Genomic DNA, 19,317 nt, shown 5'->3' on the forward strand with positions numbered 1-19,317 from the left:
AGATTGTTATATCAAATAATGGTGGTCATTCCGAGCTGTTTGATCGCTAGCAGTTTTTAGCAGCCGTGCAAACGCTATGCTGCCTCCCACTGGGAGTGTATTTTGGCTTAGCAGAAGTGCGAACGAAAGGATCGCAGAGCGGCTACAAAGTTATTTTGTGCAGTTTTAGAGTAGCTCAAAACCTACTCAGCGATTGCGATCACTTCAGACTGTTCAGTTCCTGTTTTGACATCACACACGCCCTGCGTTTGCCCAGCCACGCCTGCGTTTTTCCTGGCACGCCTGCGTTTTTCCTGGCACGCCTGCGTTTTTTCCAACACTCCCTGAAAACGGCCAGTTGACACCCAGAAACGCCCTCTTCCTGTCAATCACTCTGCGGCCAGCAGTGCGACTGAAAAGCTTCGCTAGACCCTGTATGAAACTACATCGTTAGTTGTAATAGTACGTTGCGCATGCGCATTGCGCCGCATACGCATGCGCAGAACAGACTTTTTTTGCCTCATCGCTGCACAGCGAACGAATGCAGCTAGTGATCAACTCGGAATGACCACCAATATCTTTACTTAATTATGTAATACAGTCAAAATTAACCAGGGCTCATATACATAATTAAATCTGTTGTGTTGCAGCTATGGGTAGCTTTCTGTGCTTACTGCAATGGTGGAATTAGATAACATACTATGGGGGAGATGTACTAAGCAGTGATAAAAGTGGAGAAGTGAGCCAGTGGAGAAGTGGTCCATGGCAACCAATCAGCATTGACATAACATTTATAATTTACATACCATAAAAGTTTATAGAGCAGCTGATTGGTTGCCATGGATACCTTATCCACTGGCTCACTTCTCCACTTTTATCACTGCTTAGTACATCTCCCCCTATATCTTGCATTTCAGGTGCATCTTGTGTTCAGGGAGAACAGAGATTCTCAATCAGTGATATCTAATAATAACAGTCTTCCAGCTGCATGTCCCAAATTTACTTATTTATTTATTATTATTATTATTATTATTATTATTATGATGATGATGATGATGATTATTATAATTTGTATTTTATGTTTAATATTATTATTATTATTATTATTTTTTTTTTTTTTGGGGGGGGAGGTTTACATAGTGTGTAAGATAATGACTCCTAAATATACCACAGTCTAGCTCCACAAAATATATAGGGCCTAATTCAAGGTTGATTGCAAAACAACATTTTCCTCTAATGGGCAAAACCATGTTGCATTGCAGGTGGGGCAGATGTAACATGTGCAGAGAGAGTTAGATTTGGGTGGGTTATATTGTTTCTGTGCAGGGTAAATACTGGCTGCTTTATTTTTATACTGCAATTTAGATTTCAGCCCACCCAAATCTAACTCTCTCTGCACATGTTACATCCTCCCCGCCTGCAGTGGAACATTGTTTTGCCCATTAGAGGAAAATTTTGTTTTGCAATCAACCTTGAAATAGGCCCATATCAGAATGATTGTGCCACTTGACAGGGGCGTATGGCAGCCACAGTGGAGAACTGGACAGCCCTGAGTGCAGGATGTGGGATGTGGGGTGCGGCCCTCCCCCCCGGTCCTATGAGTCCGTACCTGCAGCACGCCCTTCATCCATGATAGATACGCCATTGCACACCACAAACATTTACATATGTAGTTGTAGCCTTAAATTAGGAATTACCTTGTGGGCCTGATTCAATGATTTTTTCCGGAAGTCAAGCTCTTCATCCAAGTATCCCTTCTGCCTTGTGAACAGTTCCTATGCGGGAAAGGGTAATCATGAGCAACATGATAGAAATACTTCCGGCAGCCTCATAATATCCCTCCACTGCTGTACTCTGCTGCGGCTCTTACTTTCTCATTCTCAATGTCCACCATCTTCTGCTGCAGGGCAGACTCAGTCACCTCTATCTGCTGGAGCCACTAAAAAATAAGGTTCAAATCCCATAAACCATATGCTAAAACACTGACAGAACATCCACTATAAATGCTAGAGACAAAACAGCTCTTCTACAGCCTCACTTACCTTCTCTGCCAAATTCAGGACCGTCCTAGCCTGGATGACTACCACCTGCTCATCATTAGCCAGGTTCTGCACGCAAAGTACATGACAGCAGTTAGTGTAATGCAGAGAATAATATTTTCTTAAAGAACAACTCAAGCTAAAACTCAAAAAAAAATTCAGGGGGAGTTTAAAGAGTTAATATTGTGAAATAATTTTTAAATTAAGGCGGAAACGTCCATTTGCCAGATCCGTTGCGGTTTCTTTCATGGCTTTTATATGCCCACACAGCCGTCACTGCTCACGCAACACAATTTGAAGTAGGGTGTATTGATGATACAAAGATTTGAGATTTATGAAGCAGTGAACAGAGTGGAGAGGTGAGCCAGTGGAGAAGTTGCCCATGGCAACCAGTCAGCCGCTAAATATAATTTTACAGAATGTACTTTATAAATGTTACCTCAACACTGATTGGTTGCCATGGGCATCTTCTCCACTCTTTTCACTGTTTCATGAATAGACTCCTTAATCATTTTTGAAAAGGGCCAATCGGTAGGACAGGGAAATGCAGACTGATATTTTTCTATTGTTTATTTTTATATTAATTCACTGAACCCCACTTAAAACAATTTTGCACTTTTGGGCAGAGTTGTCTTTTAAGAAAACAAAACTGAGGTAAAAGCATTACGATCAAGCAAAGCGTACTGTCACGTTACCTGTACCATGTGCTGTAATATAATGTGTTTTGGTTACAATTGTGTTATAGCTATAATCCTGCCAAACTATATACTGGTCACATCAGATCCTCAGGGAGTGTTTTTAGGAATGATATGTGCGCTTCTCACCTGGGCTTACCTGTGATAAATCTCATGAGTCATGAGACTTCCTAGCTGGCTGAGTTCAAAATTGGTATCTGGTCCCCCATGTACTTTATTGTAGTCTTCATTTTCTACTGTTACTACTATTATTCCACTACCTTATCTATCAATTGTCCGCCACACCGCTATGTTGGTAATCTCACTTGACCTGATCCATCGCAACCTTCCATCCTATACCAAGGTATGGTACATTGGGGTTTATTCATGAAGCAGTAAAAAGAGTAGAGAAGTGAGCCAGTGAAGAGGTTGCCCATGGTAACCAATCAGCTGCTCTGTATAATTTTATAGTATGCAAATCATAAATGTTATGTCAATGCTGATTGGTCACCATGGGCAACTTCTCCACTGGCTCACTTCTCCACACTTTTTACTGCTTCATGAATAGATCCCATTATATTTTCTTTTATATCGATATCTGTTCAATGTACAGCATTGCATGATGGGTCAGTGCACTATAATTGAAGTATAATAGCAATGGTTATACTATGAAATATAATAATTTCGGTGGGCAATGGGCAGCTATGTTCTGTATGGGGTTGGGTTGAAAAACTGTCCATGAACTTAGGCTGGTTATCAGAAATAATTTTGAAGTATGATGTGATATTGGGGATGTCTTCCCACTAACTGGATTTAGGTCCTCATTCAGCAAGGATTGCAGTTTCTGGTAAAATGCATTTGCTGCGATCAAAAAGTTGCCGCCCCCCGAAATAAAGAAAAAAACGGCCATTACAGAAATTGCGAATACATCGCAATACGAGGCTGATCGCAAAACCATACACAATTACCGGAACATCGAAGATTTTTCCTATCTGTGCTAGGCAAAGTCGGCCACAATTCTTGCGACACAAGAGGCTGGAAGTGGTCATCGCTGATGTCAGAGGCCCTCCTTAAAAACGCCTGGGCATGCCTGCGTTTTTTCAGCCACACCCAGAAAACGTCAGGTTTCCGCCCAGAAACGTCGGCTTCCTGTCAGTCAAACTGGGGCTGCATTGCGATTACGATCTCTATGCAATTTCTGTTGCTGTTTTTGCTCACGTGGGCGCAATGCGAAAAACGCTGTGCATGCGCAGTCATTCAATAATCGTCCGGATTGCGATTCACAAATTTAGCAATCCATCCTGAGTAAGGCCCTTAATACCGAATGAATAACAGAATGAATAGTTAATAGTTATAAATTCATATCACCCTTGCTAGTCATTAAACAAATGTTAATGTTTCCAGGCATTTTTTTTTATAAAATACTGGTGGGTTTACAAGATACAGTATTGTTTTCTTGTTTTCTACTATTGTATTACATGCTTGATACATTTATTCGTTTGATGGGAGGAAGAGGAGGAGTAGGAGAAAAAGACTGAAGATAAAACTGAAAGGCACTTATCCAGTTTATATAAAGTAAAGGTATATACTCTGGTGTACTGCGGATCTGCTCTTCTCTTCATTTGGAGACGGAATATTTCACAATTTTCATCCCATTTATTACACAGAAGGGCAGACTCAAAATGTTTTTTTTCTTAACACTATAATATTTTTTGGGGGGAGATGCTTCAAACCTTGGAGAGAGATAAAGTTGGTTATATACTAAGCCTTGGGTGGAGATAAAGTGGACAGAGATAAAGTACCAGACAATCAGCTCCTAACCGCCATGTCACAGGCTGGGTTTGAAAAATGACAGCTAGGAGCTGGTTGGCTGGTACTTGATCTCCATCCACTTTATCTCTCTCCAAGGCTTAGTAAATAGACCCCCAAAGTACCAACCAATCAGTGACTAACTGTCATTTTTCAAACACGGGGGCAGATGTATTAAGCCTGGAGAAGTGATAAAGCAGTGATAAGTGGAAGGTGATAGCGCAGCAGCCAATCAGCTCCTAACTGTCATTTGTAAAACCCGTAATGATTGGCTGGTGCGTTATCACCTTTCACTTATCACTGCATTATCACTTCTCCAGGCTTAATAAATCTGCCCCACAGCCTGTAACATGGCAGTTGGAAGCTGACTGGTTGGTACTTTATCTCCGTCCACTTTATGTCTCTCCAAAGCTTAGTAAATAGACCCCAAAGTACCAGCCAATCAGCTCCTAAGTTTTGAAACACAGCCTGTAACATGGCAGTTGGGAGCTGATTGGTTGGTACTTTATCTCTCTCCAAAGTGTGATACATGTCCCCCTTTGTTTTATAAGGATTATTGAATGCTGTACTGTACAACATGAGCTGGCAGCAGTTCACAGTGCTGAGTGTAGATTATAATTTGCAGTCTCCTATCTAATTACAGTTTGTGAAGAGTCACCTAACAATTCTCGCTATAAGCTACGGTAATCAGGTGCCCGCTTTCATTTACAAGTTACCACTTTCATGTTTTCAAGAAAGCCAATTCAGGCTTGGGTAGATTGCCAGGGTGGTCTTCTGTATGCCGAATGTCGGGATCCCGGCGCACAGTATACCGGCGCCGGAATCCCGACACCCGGCATACCGACAACTATTCTCCCTCGTGGGGGTCCACGACCCCCCTGGAGGGAGAAAAAAATAGTGTGGCGCGCGTAGCGCGCCACCGTGCCCGCATGGGGCTCCTTTGCGCTCGCCACGCTGTCGGTATGCCGGCGGTCGGGCTCCCGGCGCCGGTATGCTGGTCGCCGGGAGCCCAAGCGCCGGCATACCGTACGACACCCGATTGCCACACTCCTGCCAGTAATTAGATTGTGCTCAAGCTGGGCATTTACCCTGTTGGGGCTTACTCTATCTTTACGTGAATGCAACAGCAGGAAGACAAATGACACAGCAAAAAGATGCGCAATTTAGAAAATGAACATACACTTACGGCGTTATCCCCTAGAATGTCCAATTTCCTCATCAGCTCGCAGACAATGATGTCCTATAGAAATCAGGACACAATCATCAGTAAAAGGACTTGTACATAAATACTGTGGGGTCTATTCATGAAGCAGTGAAAAGAGCGGGGAAGTGAGCCTGTGGAGAAGTTGCTCATGGCAACCAATCAGCTGCTCCGTACAATTGTACAGTATGCAAATTATAAATGTTACTTCAATGCTGATTGGTTGCCATGGGCAACTTCTCCACTGGCTCACTTCTCCACACTTTTCACTGCTTCATGAATAGACCCCTGTATCACTCCAGAAAAGCTGATGCACTTACTGTCACTCCTTCAGCTTCACAGTAAACCTGCAGGGGGCTCTTCCCTTCTGGAAAGGGGATGTGATGAAAATTCATGGCAGGTGACCGCCTTTCTCTCTCCTAGCAGAAGAAAGATATTTACTTTAAACAACAAACAATTTACTTTATGCGGAACTGATGCCGTCCCAATAAAGAATAAAGCTGGGATATTGCGGCTGATATTGGCCAGTTGGCCATTACGACAACCAATGATGGGCCTATGGAAACAAATGGACAGTATTATTATTGAGCATGCCTGGAAAAGATGAATCTAGAGATGTGCTGGTTCGGACTCACTTGGTTCTTAACGCCAAAATTAACTCGAGTTCGGATTTATGCGGCTTTTTCTTATTGGCTATCCAAAACATGTGACATCCAAGAGCCAATAAGATGCCGGTCAGGAGAGAGAGAACTGACTGACGCTGCAGTAGCCGCTCTCTCGGGGGAGCGAGCGAGCGATCGCATCCCGCCCCCCTGCCCTTGACACTGGTGCCCTCCTGTGCGGCGTGTATGGCCACACGTATCATAGAAATTTTTTTTTTATTAATGGAGTGGTTCTGGCCACGCCTCCTCCATTTGGCCATGCCCCCTTCTTGTACCAGGGCCTGCCAGGCCTGTCGGAAGGAAATGGTGATAAATAGTCCATTGTGTTACTCCAGAACTGGATTAAGGGTGGGTGTCCTGGGGGTAAGTACCCCGGGCCCCCCTGCTGAAAGGGCCCGCTGCTACCAGTGACGTGTGGTGGGGTGAGGCAGAGCCTTTCCTGTCATACTAACGTTTGTGCCAGAGTTTTTACTGTATAAAGCATATGAAAAATACAAAGAATATGTTTGAAATATCTTCTTTGCATTATTCTAATAATTTTTATAGCCAAAACTCCGGAGTAAAAAGTCTATGGCAGGTGAGGCAGTGCCTCACCTGCTTATCTTTTCCGCACATCTCTGATCAAAACTCACCAAATTTACAGGAGTTTATACTACTGCACCTGTGTATACTGCCCAGATGTACCCTTTGGCTCATATATTGCGAGTAAATCTGGCTCTGGCACTAGCCAGTGCCTCCTGAGCCATTTAGCTCACTGCACGTCCCTGGCTGCTACCCGCCACGGATCGGATCTCTCTACCGATCTGATCTGCGGTACTGTGCTCCTGGCTCCTCAGTGAGTGGCTGCACTACACTGAAACTGACAGGCTGCCGCTGGCGCCGGTGCTGGTCTATAACGAAAAAAGAAGCAGCAGCGACCAATCAGAGCTGGTTTCTGTCACACAGCTGTGGGGACAGGGGCTCCCGTTGCGGCGCGCAGCACGGACTGCCAGCGATAGGGTTACTGCAAGCCAGGAGCCTCTGCTAGTCTTGAGCTGGACAGGGGCTGCTACAGCCACTGTGAGGTGAGTGAGGGGAGGAGGAGGGCTGAGCGCTGGCTGTCTGCATCTCTGTACTGGGTAGGGGAGAGGGTGGAATATATATATTTATATATTTCACCTGCCTGCCCCTTTAATAGGGCCCCCACTGCCTGAAGTGCCCCAGGCCCCCCGTAGCCTTAATCCGGCTCTGTGTTACTCGGTACTGTTTTATGCACTGAAGTCCTCTTTGCTAACACAACAATTCTTATTGTACCAAATGTAACTGTAAATTCATACGGACAAGTTCCCGGAGTCCTTACTTCCAGCTCTAGGATCCTGAACTCTAGAAGTTCATTCTGGTCTTTTGCATCTTGGACATCATGCTTGAGCTTGGCTTCATCAGTCTCCATCTGTTTAACCTGCAGTGGACAGTAAAGGGTAAAGTGCGTAATGTGTTGTTTTGCAACTGGTGTAAAATACACAGAATGTACAGTACACTGGGGGTCATTCCGAGTTGATCGCTTGCTAGCTGTTTTTTGCAGCCGTGCGAACGCATAGTCGCCGCCCACCGGGGAGTGTATTTTAGCTTTGCAAGTGTGCGAACGCCTGTGCAGCCGAGCAGTACAAAAACAATTTGTGCAGTTTCTGAGTAGCTCTGAACTTACTTAGCCGCTGTGATCATTTCAGCCTGTCCGGGGCCGGAATTGACGTCAGACCTGACGCTTGGACACGCCTGCGTTTTTCCAACCACCTCCTGAAAACGGTCAGTTGCCACCCAGAAATGCCTTCTTCCTGTCAATCACCTTGTGATCACCCGTGCGAATGGATTCTTCATCAAATCCATCGCCCAGCAACGATCCGCTTTGTACCCGTATGACGCGCCTGCGCATTGCGGTGCATATGCATGCACAGTAGTGACCTGATTGCTGCGCTGCAAAAAATGGCAGCGTGTGATCAGGTCGGAATGACCCCCACTGTCCAACTATAAAGACACTGGCTGAGGATTGCGGTGACACAATGGTGTAGCGGAGGGGCCCGCCCGGAGGTGCACACCGGTCCCCTCCTCTGTTGAAACGCCCCTGGTGCTGGTCCCTGCATCTGTTCAGAAGAGCAGGGGCGGTATATCTGTAATTGATGGACCGGCAACCACTATAGACCCAGGCTATATGGAAAAATAGGGTTGCATTAGGAGCACTTTACATAGGGGCTAATTCAGAAATAGACGCAGCTGCGCCTCCGTACGCAGTGGGCGCATCCATCTGGTCTGCGCACACGCACTGTGGCTAGTGCACATGTGCGACCCTTCTTGTGGCCGCATCCAGGAAGGATGCGGCCGCAAAATGATTGACAGCAGCGGGTGTTTGAGAGGCGGTGACGCGGTGTTGGGGGGCGTGGCTTTCCGAACGGGGACGTTCCAGGAAAATTTTCGGGGCAGCAGCGTAAAGTCACACGCAGCAACTCTGATTAAAAAAATGACGGTGGCCCACCTGATAGTGCAGCCAGGGTTCAACCTTAATTCGATGCGTCCGCAATGTAATCAGGAGGAGGCACGTCAAACACGCTTGGTGGCCTTGACCTGTGCTGGACGGCCCCCAGCATGTAAGGCGATGGACGTAGATCGGGCTGCGTATGCAGCGATCTGCATCCATTTTCCCAGCAGGGTGGGGCAGTGGGGTTATGACAAAGCAATTAAAAAAAATGTTTTTAAACTTTGGAATAATTATTACAGATATGAATAACAATACTTTACATAAACGTAAAAATCATCACAATTAATTTGAACATAAACCATCTCTGATTATCAGTCTTACTTTATCCACTAGCTCTTGGTTCCGTCTGTAAAGCGCCTGCTTCTCTTCTATCCATTTCATGTCCTGGAAAAGAGAAGACGTGCTGATGATTCTTTCTGAGGCAATTTATGGCCAAATACAACACATTGCTCAGACACACAATTCTCTGCTAGCTTGTCTTTTGATAGATCAGTACAGTCAAAATGCTCTAGATGGGGCTACTGTATTATGTAGCATCAGCAAGTTTCTAAAAGGTGCTTTATCCGTATGTTTTCTTGAGCTAGCTTTCACGTGCTGCCTGTTTGCAGGAAGCAGTTGGACTGTATAGGAGTTTTGTAGCTCGGTGTCAATGATCATATTTTCCTGTCTTTACTCAATAAAACCAAGCATACAGCAAATAATACATCCAAACATACAGCTAATACAGTATACAACCAAACATAAAGCTAATACAGTATACATGTAACATAAACCTAATACAGTATATACCTAACATAAATCTGATACAGTATACAACCATACATAAAGCTAATACAGTATACATGTAACATAAAGCTAATACAGTATATACTTACTATAAATCTGATACAGTATACAACTAAACATAAAGCTAATACAGTATACACGTAACATAAAGCTAATACAGTATATACTTAATATAAATCTTATTTAAAGTCCAAAAATTGGCAGATGATTCAGGATAACAGTTGCAGTGCCCGTGGTCAAGAAGAAAAAAAGTCTCAACGCGTTTCGCTGATCTTGGTCACCGCCAGCTTCATCTGGCAATTTTTGGACTTTAAATCCCCCAGGATCCCTACCAACATTATCCATCTGGAGTCTCTGCACATTCCCCTGCTGCTATTGGACCTCGATCTGCAATTGAGAACCAAGGGGACTTCTTTCTGAGACCATGGTAATATCTATATCTGAAATTATATGAGGATACCTTGGAGGACTGAGTCCTAGCCAGAATATAAGTGCATATTGCCTCATTGGAAACATAAGTGGTCCTCGGTTAATTTGAGAGACTCTCAATTTTTATTATTGATTACCCTCCTGACAACACACATGTCATATTTTTAGATTAATTTTAATAAATGTATGCTTCGTTCTTTATTTTGAGATTCAGCCGACGCCAGTATATCCTTTTTTGTCTGGGGTTAAGACGTTAACCACCTTGGAACATCCTCCCTTATACGTCCCCTGCAGTGCATTCATCATAAGTCATTGTCAAGTTCAGAAACTTTGGGTAATAGCGTAAGCAGTCCACTGACACCTAAATGTTTGAATATTATTTCTTCGTGACGATGTAAACACTGAAGAAGGGAGGGGGGGGGGGGAATCTGAGGATGACACTGTAGAGCCAGTTTGTGCAAGGATAGATTAATTGCTTCTTTTTTGGTGGGGGCCCAAACAAACCAATCACAGGTGGCAGACCCTGTCGCTGAAATGGTTGGTTTGTTAAAGTTTGCATGTACTGCTTATACAACGTACGGGTGGGTGGGAGGGCCCAAGGACAATTCCATCTTGCACCTCTTTTTCTTCTTTGCATTATGTGCTCTTTGGGGCCTAGTTTTTAAAACTGCCATCCTGTCTGACACTGCAGTGCCACTCCTAGATGGGCCAGGTGTTTGTGCCGCCCACTTGGGTCATTTAGCTTAGTCATCCAGCTACCTCATTGCACGTCTTTTTCTTCTTTGCATTATGTACTCTTTGGGGCCAAGGGTGTAATTCAGACCTGGGCCAGTATTTACTAAAAATCCGAGTTTGGTCGATTTGTGGGTTTTTTTCTAAGTCCCAATCCGGGAATTCACTAAGCACCAATCTCGGCAGTGTCTGGTCTATTCGTAATGGTTTGAATGACAACGTTCCGAAATACGAATGAATAGACCATCGGTCAAACGCGGCTGTTATTTCATAGAAAACGGGAATTCACTATTCATTCGTATTTGGGTGTTAGTTTTCTGAGTGCTCAAGTGCGGGTCTGTTTTTTTTTCGATTCGTTAAAAAAAGCAGCAAAAAAATGGACCTGCTTTTTCCAGTCGAGTTTGGATAACCATGCACGGATCAGTGAGATCTGTGCATGGTTATCTATGGGAAAGGGTCTGTTTAGTGTAAAATCTGAAAAAAAAATTGCGTGGGGTCCCCCCTCCTAAGCATAACCAGCCTCGGGCTCTTTGAGCCGGTCCTGGTTGTAAAAATATGGGGGGGGAAATGACAGGGGTTCCCCCATATTTAATCAACCAGCACCGGGCTCTGTGCCTGGTTCCAAAAATACGGGGGACAAAAAGCGTAGGGGTCCCCCGTATTTCTGAAACCAGCACCGGGCTCCACTAGCTGGGGAGATAATGCCACAGCCGGGGGACACTTTGATATCGGTCCCTGCGGCCGTGCCATTAAAACCCCAACTAGTCACCCCTGGCCGGGGTACCCTGGAGGAGTGGGGACCCCTTCAATCAAGGGGTCCCCCCCCTCCAGCCACCCAAGGGCCAGGGGTGAAGCCCGAGGCTGTCCCCCCCATCCAAGGGCGGCAGATGGGGGGCTGATAGGCAAGTGTGAAATTGTGAATATTGTTTTTAGTAGCAGTACTACAAGTCCCAGCAAGCCTCCCCCGCAAGCTGGTACTTGGAGAACCACAAGTACCAGCATGCGGTGGAAAACCGGGCCCGCTGGTACCTGTAGTACTACTACTAAAAAATACCCCAATAAAAACAGGACACACACACTGTGACAGTACAACTTTATTACATACATGCACACCAACATACACACATACTTACCTATGTTCCCACGAGGCTCGGTCCTCTTCTCCATGTAGAATCCTAGGGGTACCTGTGGAAAAAAATATACTCACATAATCCAGTGAAGAATCCGGCGTTTGAATAATCCACGTACTTGGCAAAAAAAAAAAAAAAAGCAAACCCGACCACGCACTGAAACCCATGTCAGCGGTGAGGTTACTTTCGGTCAACCGCTGACCGAAAAGTTCCCACCATTGGCTACAATGGAGCGCATAGGCGCTACATTGTATCACTGCCGTGTGCTGCCTGACAGACACTACAGGAGCACACAGCCAATCAGGAGGGTGACACGACGTGGCGCTCCCTGATTGGCTGAAGGGACCCTCTTTGACAGGAGTCAGGGGGGGTCCTGGCAGTCGGGGAAAGGGGTCCCATGTGTAAACATGGGACCCCTTTCAGTGCGTGGTCGGGTTTGCTTTTTTTTTTTTTGCCAAATACGTGGATTATTCAAAGGCCGGATTCTTCACTGGATTATGTGAGTATATTTTTTTCCACAGGTACCCCTAGGATTCTACATGGAGAAGAGGACCGAGCCTCGTGGGAACATAGGTAAGTATGTGTGTATGTTGGTGTGCATGTATGTAATAAAGTTGTACTGTCACGGTGTGTGTGTCCTGTTTTTATTGGGGTATTTTTTTAGTAGTAGTACTACAGGTACCAACGGGCCCGGTTTTCCACCGCATGCTGGTACTTGTGGTTCTCCAAGTACCAGCTTGCGGGGGAGGCTTGCTGGGACTTGTAGTACTGCTACTAAAAACAATATTCACAATTTCACACTTGGCTATCAGCCCCCCATCCGCCGCCCTTGGATGGGGGGGACAGCCTCGGGCTTCACCCCTGGCCCTTGGGTGGCTGGAGGGGCGGACCCCTTGATTGAAGGGGTCCCCACTCCTCCAGGGTACCCCGGCCAGGGGTGACTAGTTGGGGTTTTAATGGCACGGCCGCAGGGACCGATATCAAAGTGTCCCCCGGCTGTGGCATTATCTCCCCAGCTAGTGGAGCCCGGTGCTGGTTTCAGAAATACGGGGGACCCCTACGCTTTTGTCCCCCGTATTTTTGGAACCAGGCGCAGAGCCCGATGCTGGTTGATTAAATATGGGGGAACCCCTGTCATTTTCCCCCCCATATTTTTTCAACCAGGACCGGCTCAAAGAGCCCGAGGCTGGTTGTGCTTAGGAGGGGGGGAACCCACGCAATTTTTTTCAGATTTTTAAAGACTTTAATCAACTTTTTAAGGTACACAATGAAGCCCTGCACGGATCTCACAGATCCGGCCGGGATTCCTTGTGTTTTGTCAGGCAGTGTTTTACTCATCACTCCCGTAAAACACTGCCTGATATTACGAATCACATCGACATCGGAAAAACGAATGTGCAAAACTCGGCAGCTTAGTGAATGACCGTATCAGGATTCAAAAAGTTGCAGTAAAATGCACCCGATACCATTCGAGATCAAACACCCTTCAAAACGGCAAAAACACGAATATTAGTAAATAAACCCCCTGATCGTAGCAGCAAATTTGTTAGCAGTTGGGCAAAACCATGTGCACTGCAGTTGTGGCAGATATAACATGTGCAGAGATAGTTAGATTTGGGTGGGCTATTTTGTTTCTGTGCAGAGTAAATACTGTCTGCTTTATTTTTACACTGCAATTTAGATTTCAGTGTGAACATACCCCACCCATAACTAACTCTCTCTGCACATGTTATATCTGCCCCCCCCCCCCCCCCCCCCCCCCCTGCAGTGCACATGGTTTTGCCCAACTGCTAACAAATTTGATGCTACGATCAGGTCTGAATTACCCCCCTAGTTTTTAAAACTGCTATCCTGTCTGCCACTGCAGTGCCACTCCTAGATGAGCCAGGTGTTTGTGCCGCCCACTTGTTCGCTTAGCTTAGTCAGCCAGCGACCTTGTTGCACCTCTTTTTATTCTTTGCGATATGTGCTCCTTGGGACCTAATTTTTAAAACTGCCATCCTGTCTGACACTGCAGTGCCACTCCTAGATGGGCCAGGTGTTTGTGCCACCCATTTGGGTCACTTAGCTTAGTCATCCAGCAACCTCGTTGCACCTCTTTTTCTTCTTTGCATTATGTGCTCTTTGGGGCCTAGTTTTTAAAAGTGCCATCCTGTCTGACACTGCAGTGCCACTCCTAGATGGGCCAGGTGTTTGTGCCACCCACTTGGGTCGCTTAGCTTAGTCATCCAGCTACCTCATTGCACCTCTTTTTTTTCTTTGCATCATGTGCTCTTTGGGGCCTAGTATTTATAACTGCCATCCTGTCTGACACTGCAGTGCCACTCCTAAATGGGCTAGGTGTTTGTGCCGCCCACTTGTGTTGCTTAGCTTAGTCATCCAGCTACCTCATGGCACCTCTTTTTTTTCTTTGCATTATGTGCTCTTTGGGGCCTAGTTTTTAAAAGTGCCATCCTGTCTGACACTGCAGTGCCACTCCTAGATGGGCCAGGTGTTTGTGCCACCCATTTGTGTCGCTTAGCATAGTCATCCAGCTACCTCATTGCACCTCTTTTTTTCTTTGCATTATGTGCTCTTTGGGGCCTAGTTTTTAAAAGTGCCATCCTGTCTGACAGTGCACTGCTACTCCTAGATGGGCCAGGTGTTTGTGCCACCCATTTGGGTCACTTAGCTTAGTCATCCAGCAACCTCGTTGCACCTCTTTTTCTTCTTTGCATTATGTGCTCTTTGGGGCCTAGTTTTTAAAAGTGCCATCCTGTCTGACACTGCAGTGCCACTCCTAGATGGGCCAGGTGTTTGTGCTACCCACTTGGGTCGCTTAGCTTAGTCATCCAGCTACCTCATTGCACCTCTTTTTTTTCTTTGCATCATGTGCTCTTTGGGGCCTAGTATTTATAACTGCCATCCTGTCTGACACTGCAGTGCCACTCCTAAATGGGCCAGGTGTTTGTGCTGCCCACTTGCGTTGCTTAGCTTAGTCATCCAGCTACCTCATGGCACCTCTTTTTTTTTCTTTGCATTATGTGCTCTTTGGGGCCTAGTTTTTAAAAGTGCCATCCTGTCTGACACTGCAGTGCCACTCCTAGATGGGCCAGGTGTTTGTGCCACCCATTTGTGTCGCTTAGCATAGTCATCCAGCTACCTCATTGCACCTCTTTTTTCTTTGCATTATGTGCTCTTTGGGGCCTAGTTTTTAAAAGTGCCATCCTGTCTGACAGTGCACTGCCACTCCTAGATGGGCCAGGTGTTTGTGCCACCCACTTGGGTCGCTTAGCTTAGTCATCCAGCAACTTCGTTGCACTTCTTTTTCTTCTTTGCATTATGTGCTCTTTGGGGCCTAGTTTTTAAAAGTGCCATCCTGTCTGACACTGCAGTGCCACCCCTAGATGGGCCAGGTGTTTGTGCCACCCACTTGGGTCGCTTAGCTTAGTCATCCAGCAACTTCGTTGCACCTCTTTTTCTTCTTTGCATTATGTGCTCTTTGGGGCCTAGTTTTTAAAAGTGCCATCATGTCTGACACTGCAGTGCCACTCCTAGATGGGCCAGGTGTTTGTGCCGCCCATTTGTGTCGCTTAGCTTAGTCATTCAGCTACCTCATTGTACCTCTTTTTCTTCTTTGCATTATGTGCTCTTTGGGGCCTACTTTTTATAAGTGCCATCCTGTCTGACACTGCAGTGCCACTCCTAGATGGGCCAGGTGTTTGTACCGCCCACTTGTGTCACTTAGCTTAGTCATCCAGTGACCTTGGTGCAACCTTTTGGCCTAAAAACAATATTGTAAGGTGTTCAGAATAGACTGGAAATGAGTGGAAATGAATGTTATTGAGGTTAATAATACCGTAGGATCAAAAGTATCCCCAAATTCTGTGATTGTAGCTGTTTGTATGTTAAAAAAAAAAAAATCAAGCTCTGTCCCTGCATGCGATAATTGATACATCCATGTAATGTACTCAATTATCGCAATGCAAGTTTGGTCTAGTTTATCACCTGTCTTCCGCATCATCAGATGAGGATGGTGATAAATAGACCCCACAGTCTGTAACATGACAGTTAGGAGCTGATTGGCCGGTACTTTATCTCCATCCACTTTATCTCTCTTTTCAAGGTCATTTAGTTGTATTCCTAAAATGAACACTTGTTACAAAGGTAGAAAACAGACGACTGCATCTACCTTGGACTCTTCTTCACAAGATACAACCCCCCAGCCTTCATGTACTTTGCATATTACATATGTTATTGCACACGTATGGAGTCTGCATTATAGCCCAGAGTTCTTAGAACAGCTGATTCCTCTTTTGAAAGCTTTGATCAGAGCCACGCATCACTGTAATAGCTGTAGCTCCATAGCTATATCAATACACACATTCAAGCACGTCTTTGTGTGTTCCCTGTCTGGTTTAATCATCTGAAGCTATGACATTCTGAGTGATGTTGTACATCATACATAAAAGACCAGTATACTCTTGAAGAACAAGGTAAATGGAAATAAGAAGACAAAGAAATTATCAAAAGTTTCATATTCAGTTCTAACAAAACAAACCTGAGTACGTACTTAAATTAATTTGTCACAGTCATTTAACAGAGTAGGAAGCTGCTTCTGAGTTGTGAGCAAAGCTAAATAGCAAGTAACATTGGGATCTAATCATGAAGCAGTGAAAAGTGTGGAGAAGGGAGCCAGAGGAGAAGTTGCCCATGGCAACCAATCAGTGTTGAGGTAACATTTATAAAGTGCATTCTATAAAATTAAACGTAGCAGCTGATTGGTTGCCATGGGCAACTTCTCCACTGGTTCACTTCTTCACACTGCTTCATGAATAGAACCCTTTATACCTTTTGGCCAAAAACCATGTTGCAGTGCAGGTAGGGTAGATTTAGGGTTGGCCATCAATGGTTAAACGCCAATATTAGATCATTTTGTTATTGTGTTTTGATCATTTTGTATTACAGAATTAGTGGCGTGTACTATACAGAAAGTAAATGCTTATCAATGTTTCTACTTGATAGTTTAAATGGATTTTCCAAGACTGACCCCACTGTATCACACAGGTTTAGTATGAAATACCTACGATCAATATCCTGATGGTTAAAATCTCAATAACAATTGACCGACGGTCAAAATCCCAACATTTAAAATGTCGACAGGTCAAAATGTCGACACATTTTTTATATTTTTGTGTGTGTATGTCAACATAGGTCGACATGGACACCTTAGCGTACCACGTCCCCTCGCATCACTTCGGTCACAATGCCTTGCTGTGCTCGGCACACTTAGCGGCAGAATCTGTAAATGCATTTAAGAACGGAGTTTACAAATTTTTAACTGGAAAAAGTATCCAGGGTTATAGCATTTAACATAGTGACATTAATGTCTGGGAGTGGTAAGAATCATAGTTGTCAACTGTTACTGAACCATTACTTCAGCTGCTGCATTATAATATGAATAGCTTAACACAGAATACAGGTTGAACCCGATGGTCATTTTGCCTCTTTTCAACCTCGCTAGCTATGTAACTATTATATTCCCCCTCCACTGGGATGGTAAAGTATGAACAAATTGGTTTGAAAAAAATCATGAAAAACTCATGTCGACTTTTTGAACTGTTGACATTTTAAATGTCGGTATTTTGACCATGTCGGTATTTTGACCCTGTCGGTATTTTCACCGTCGGTCAATGATCGTCAGGATTTTGACCGTTGGAATTTTGATTGTAGGTAAATTGACCGCATCCTGTATGCAGATGCTCTGTGCCACAAAACTGGAGATGATGAGTGGATTGCAAGCTTTCAGCACAATATCTCTGCATGGTCATACCACCTGTCTATTTACAACTCACAGGGTTAGGTGGGAAAGAAGTGTATGTATGTGTGTGTGTATGTACTGTATGTATGTATGTATGTATGTATGTATGTATGTGTGCATGTACTGTATGTATGTATGTACTGTATGTATGTATGTATGTATGTATGTATGTATGTGTGCATGTACTGTATGTATGTATGTATGTATATGTGTGTAATGTATGTATGTATGTATGTATGTATGTATGTACAGTATGTGTGTGTATGTATGTGTACGTACGTACGTACATAAGTACAGTGTGTGTGTATGTGTGTGTGTATGTATGTGTGCATGTATGTGTGTATGTATGTACAGTATGTGTGTGTGTATGTATATATGTATGCATGTGTGCGTACGTACGTACGTACGTACGTACGTACGTACGTACGTACGTACGTACAGTGTGTGTGTGCATGTATGTATGTACAGTATGTGTGTGCATGTATGTATGTACAGTATGTGTGTGTGTGCATGTGTGTGTGCGTGTGTATGTATGTGTGCATGTACTGTATGTATGTATGTATGTGTGCATGTACTGTATGTATGTATGTATGTATATGTGTGTAATGTATGTATGTATGTACAGTATGTGTGTGTATGTATGTGTGCGTACGTACGTACGTACGTACGTACGTACGTACGTACATAAGTACACTGTGTGTGTACGTGTGTGTGTATGTATGTGTGCATGTATGTGTGTATGTATGTACAGTATGTGTGTGTGTGTATGTATGTATGTATGTATGTATGTATGTGTGTGTACGTACGTACGTACGTACGTACGTACAGTGTGTGTGTGCATGTATGTATGTACAGTATGTGTGTGTGTGCATGTGTGTGTGTGCGTGTGTATGTATGTGATTCTGCTCCCTGTTAGGCAGAGCACATTAGGGTGACACCTACCTGCCCCTGCTCAGACATTGCTTTCTCTAGATCTTCTATTCTAGTCTGATAGCTAGAAATATCCGCTTGTAGCTGCTCCCGGGTCTGCAGGAGATCACACAGAAGTTACACATCAAACTGCAACATTTACAATCTATTGCATTTGGTACAAAAGGGGCAAGCATGGTGGTACAGATGGCATAGAAAGACGGTTGCTGCTTTGTGATTTCGATCATTCAGCGCAAAGGGACAAATTCTGATCGCATGGATCTCTGAAAGCGGCAAACTACACATGCGCCAGGCATATCTTTGTGAATCTCCATATGTGATTCTGGGTGGTTCTAGGTGCAAACTGGGTGGTTGCATCGTCTTCTGAGAATGTCACGGGCGTGTAGCCAGAGTTGCGTTCTATTCTGGGTCATGCGTGTGCCAAGGGGGCGCATATATCAGAAGGATGGCAGTTAAATAGAGGAGGGGGTCTGTGTGCACACTCCTTGTGGGCCCCCTCCTCTCTGTGGTCCAGTAGACGCTGCACATGCGCAGGTCTTCGGAAACATGGCAGCCACCAAGCTTACAGTGACAAATCTCCGCTGTGCATGCATGAATCATGGGGAAAATGGCCACTGCAACATTTTCCGAGTGATTT

General features: G+C 44.7%; 1 protein-coding gene across 5 annotated transcripts in view; it reads right to left on the reverse strand.

Annotated features, from left to right (window-relative positions):
* JAKMIP3 (Janus kinase and microtubule interacting protein 3) overlaps positions 1–19,317 on the reverse strand; it is a 377,626-nt gene that overhangs the window by 70,590 nt on the left and 287,719 nt on the right. For 3 of the 5 annotated variants that reach the window (XM_063962183.1, XM_063962185.1, XM_063962181.1), the window contains 8 exons: positions 18,693–18,776; positions 9,195–9,257; positions 7,704–7,802; positions 6,023–6,121; positions 5,682–5,741; positions 2,022–2,087; positions 1,850–1,918; positions 1,677–1,754 (listed from right to left, as the gene is read on the reverse strand). In XM_063962183.1, the coding sequence (XP_063818253.1) occupies positions 1,677–1,754; positions 1,850–1,918; positions 2,022–2,087; positions 5,682–5,741; positions 6,023–6,121; positions 7,704–7,802; positions 9,195–9,257; positions 18,693–18,776 (618 nt within the window). The remainder of the gene's footprint in view (positions 1–1,676; positions 1,755–1,849; positions 1,919–2,021; positions 2,088–5,681; positions 5,742–6,022; positions 6,122–7,703; positions 7,803–9,194; positions 9,258–18,692; positions 18,777–19,317) is intronic. The other 2 variants (XM_063962186.1, XM_063962184.1) reach the window with 1 other exon arrangement.

Source organism: Pseudophryne corroboree, chromosome 3 (assembly GCF_028390025.1).
Source record: "Pseudophryne corroboree isolate aPseCor3 chromosome 3, aPseCor3.hap2, whole genome shotgun sequence".
In the NCBI taxonomy this organism is placed as follows: Eukaryota; Metazoa; Chordata; class Amphibia; order Anura; family Myobatrachidae; genus Pseudophryne; species Pseudophryne corroboree.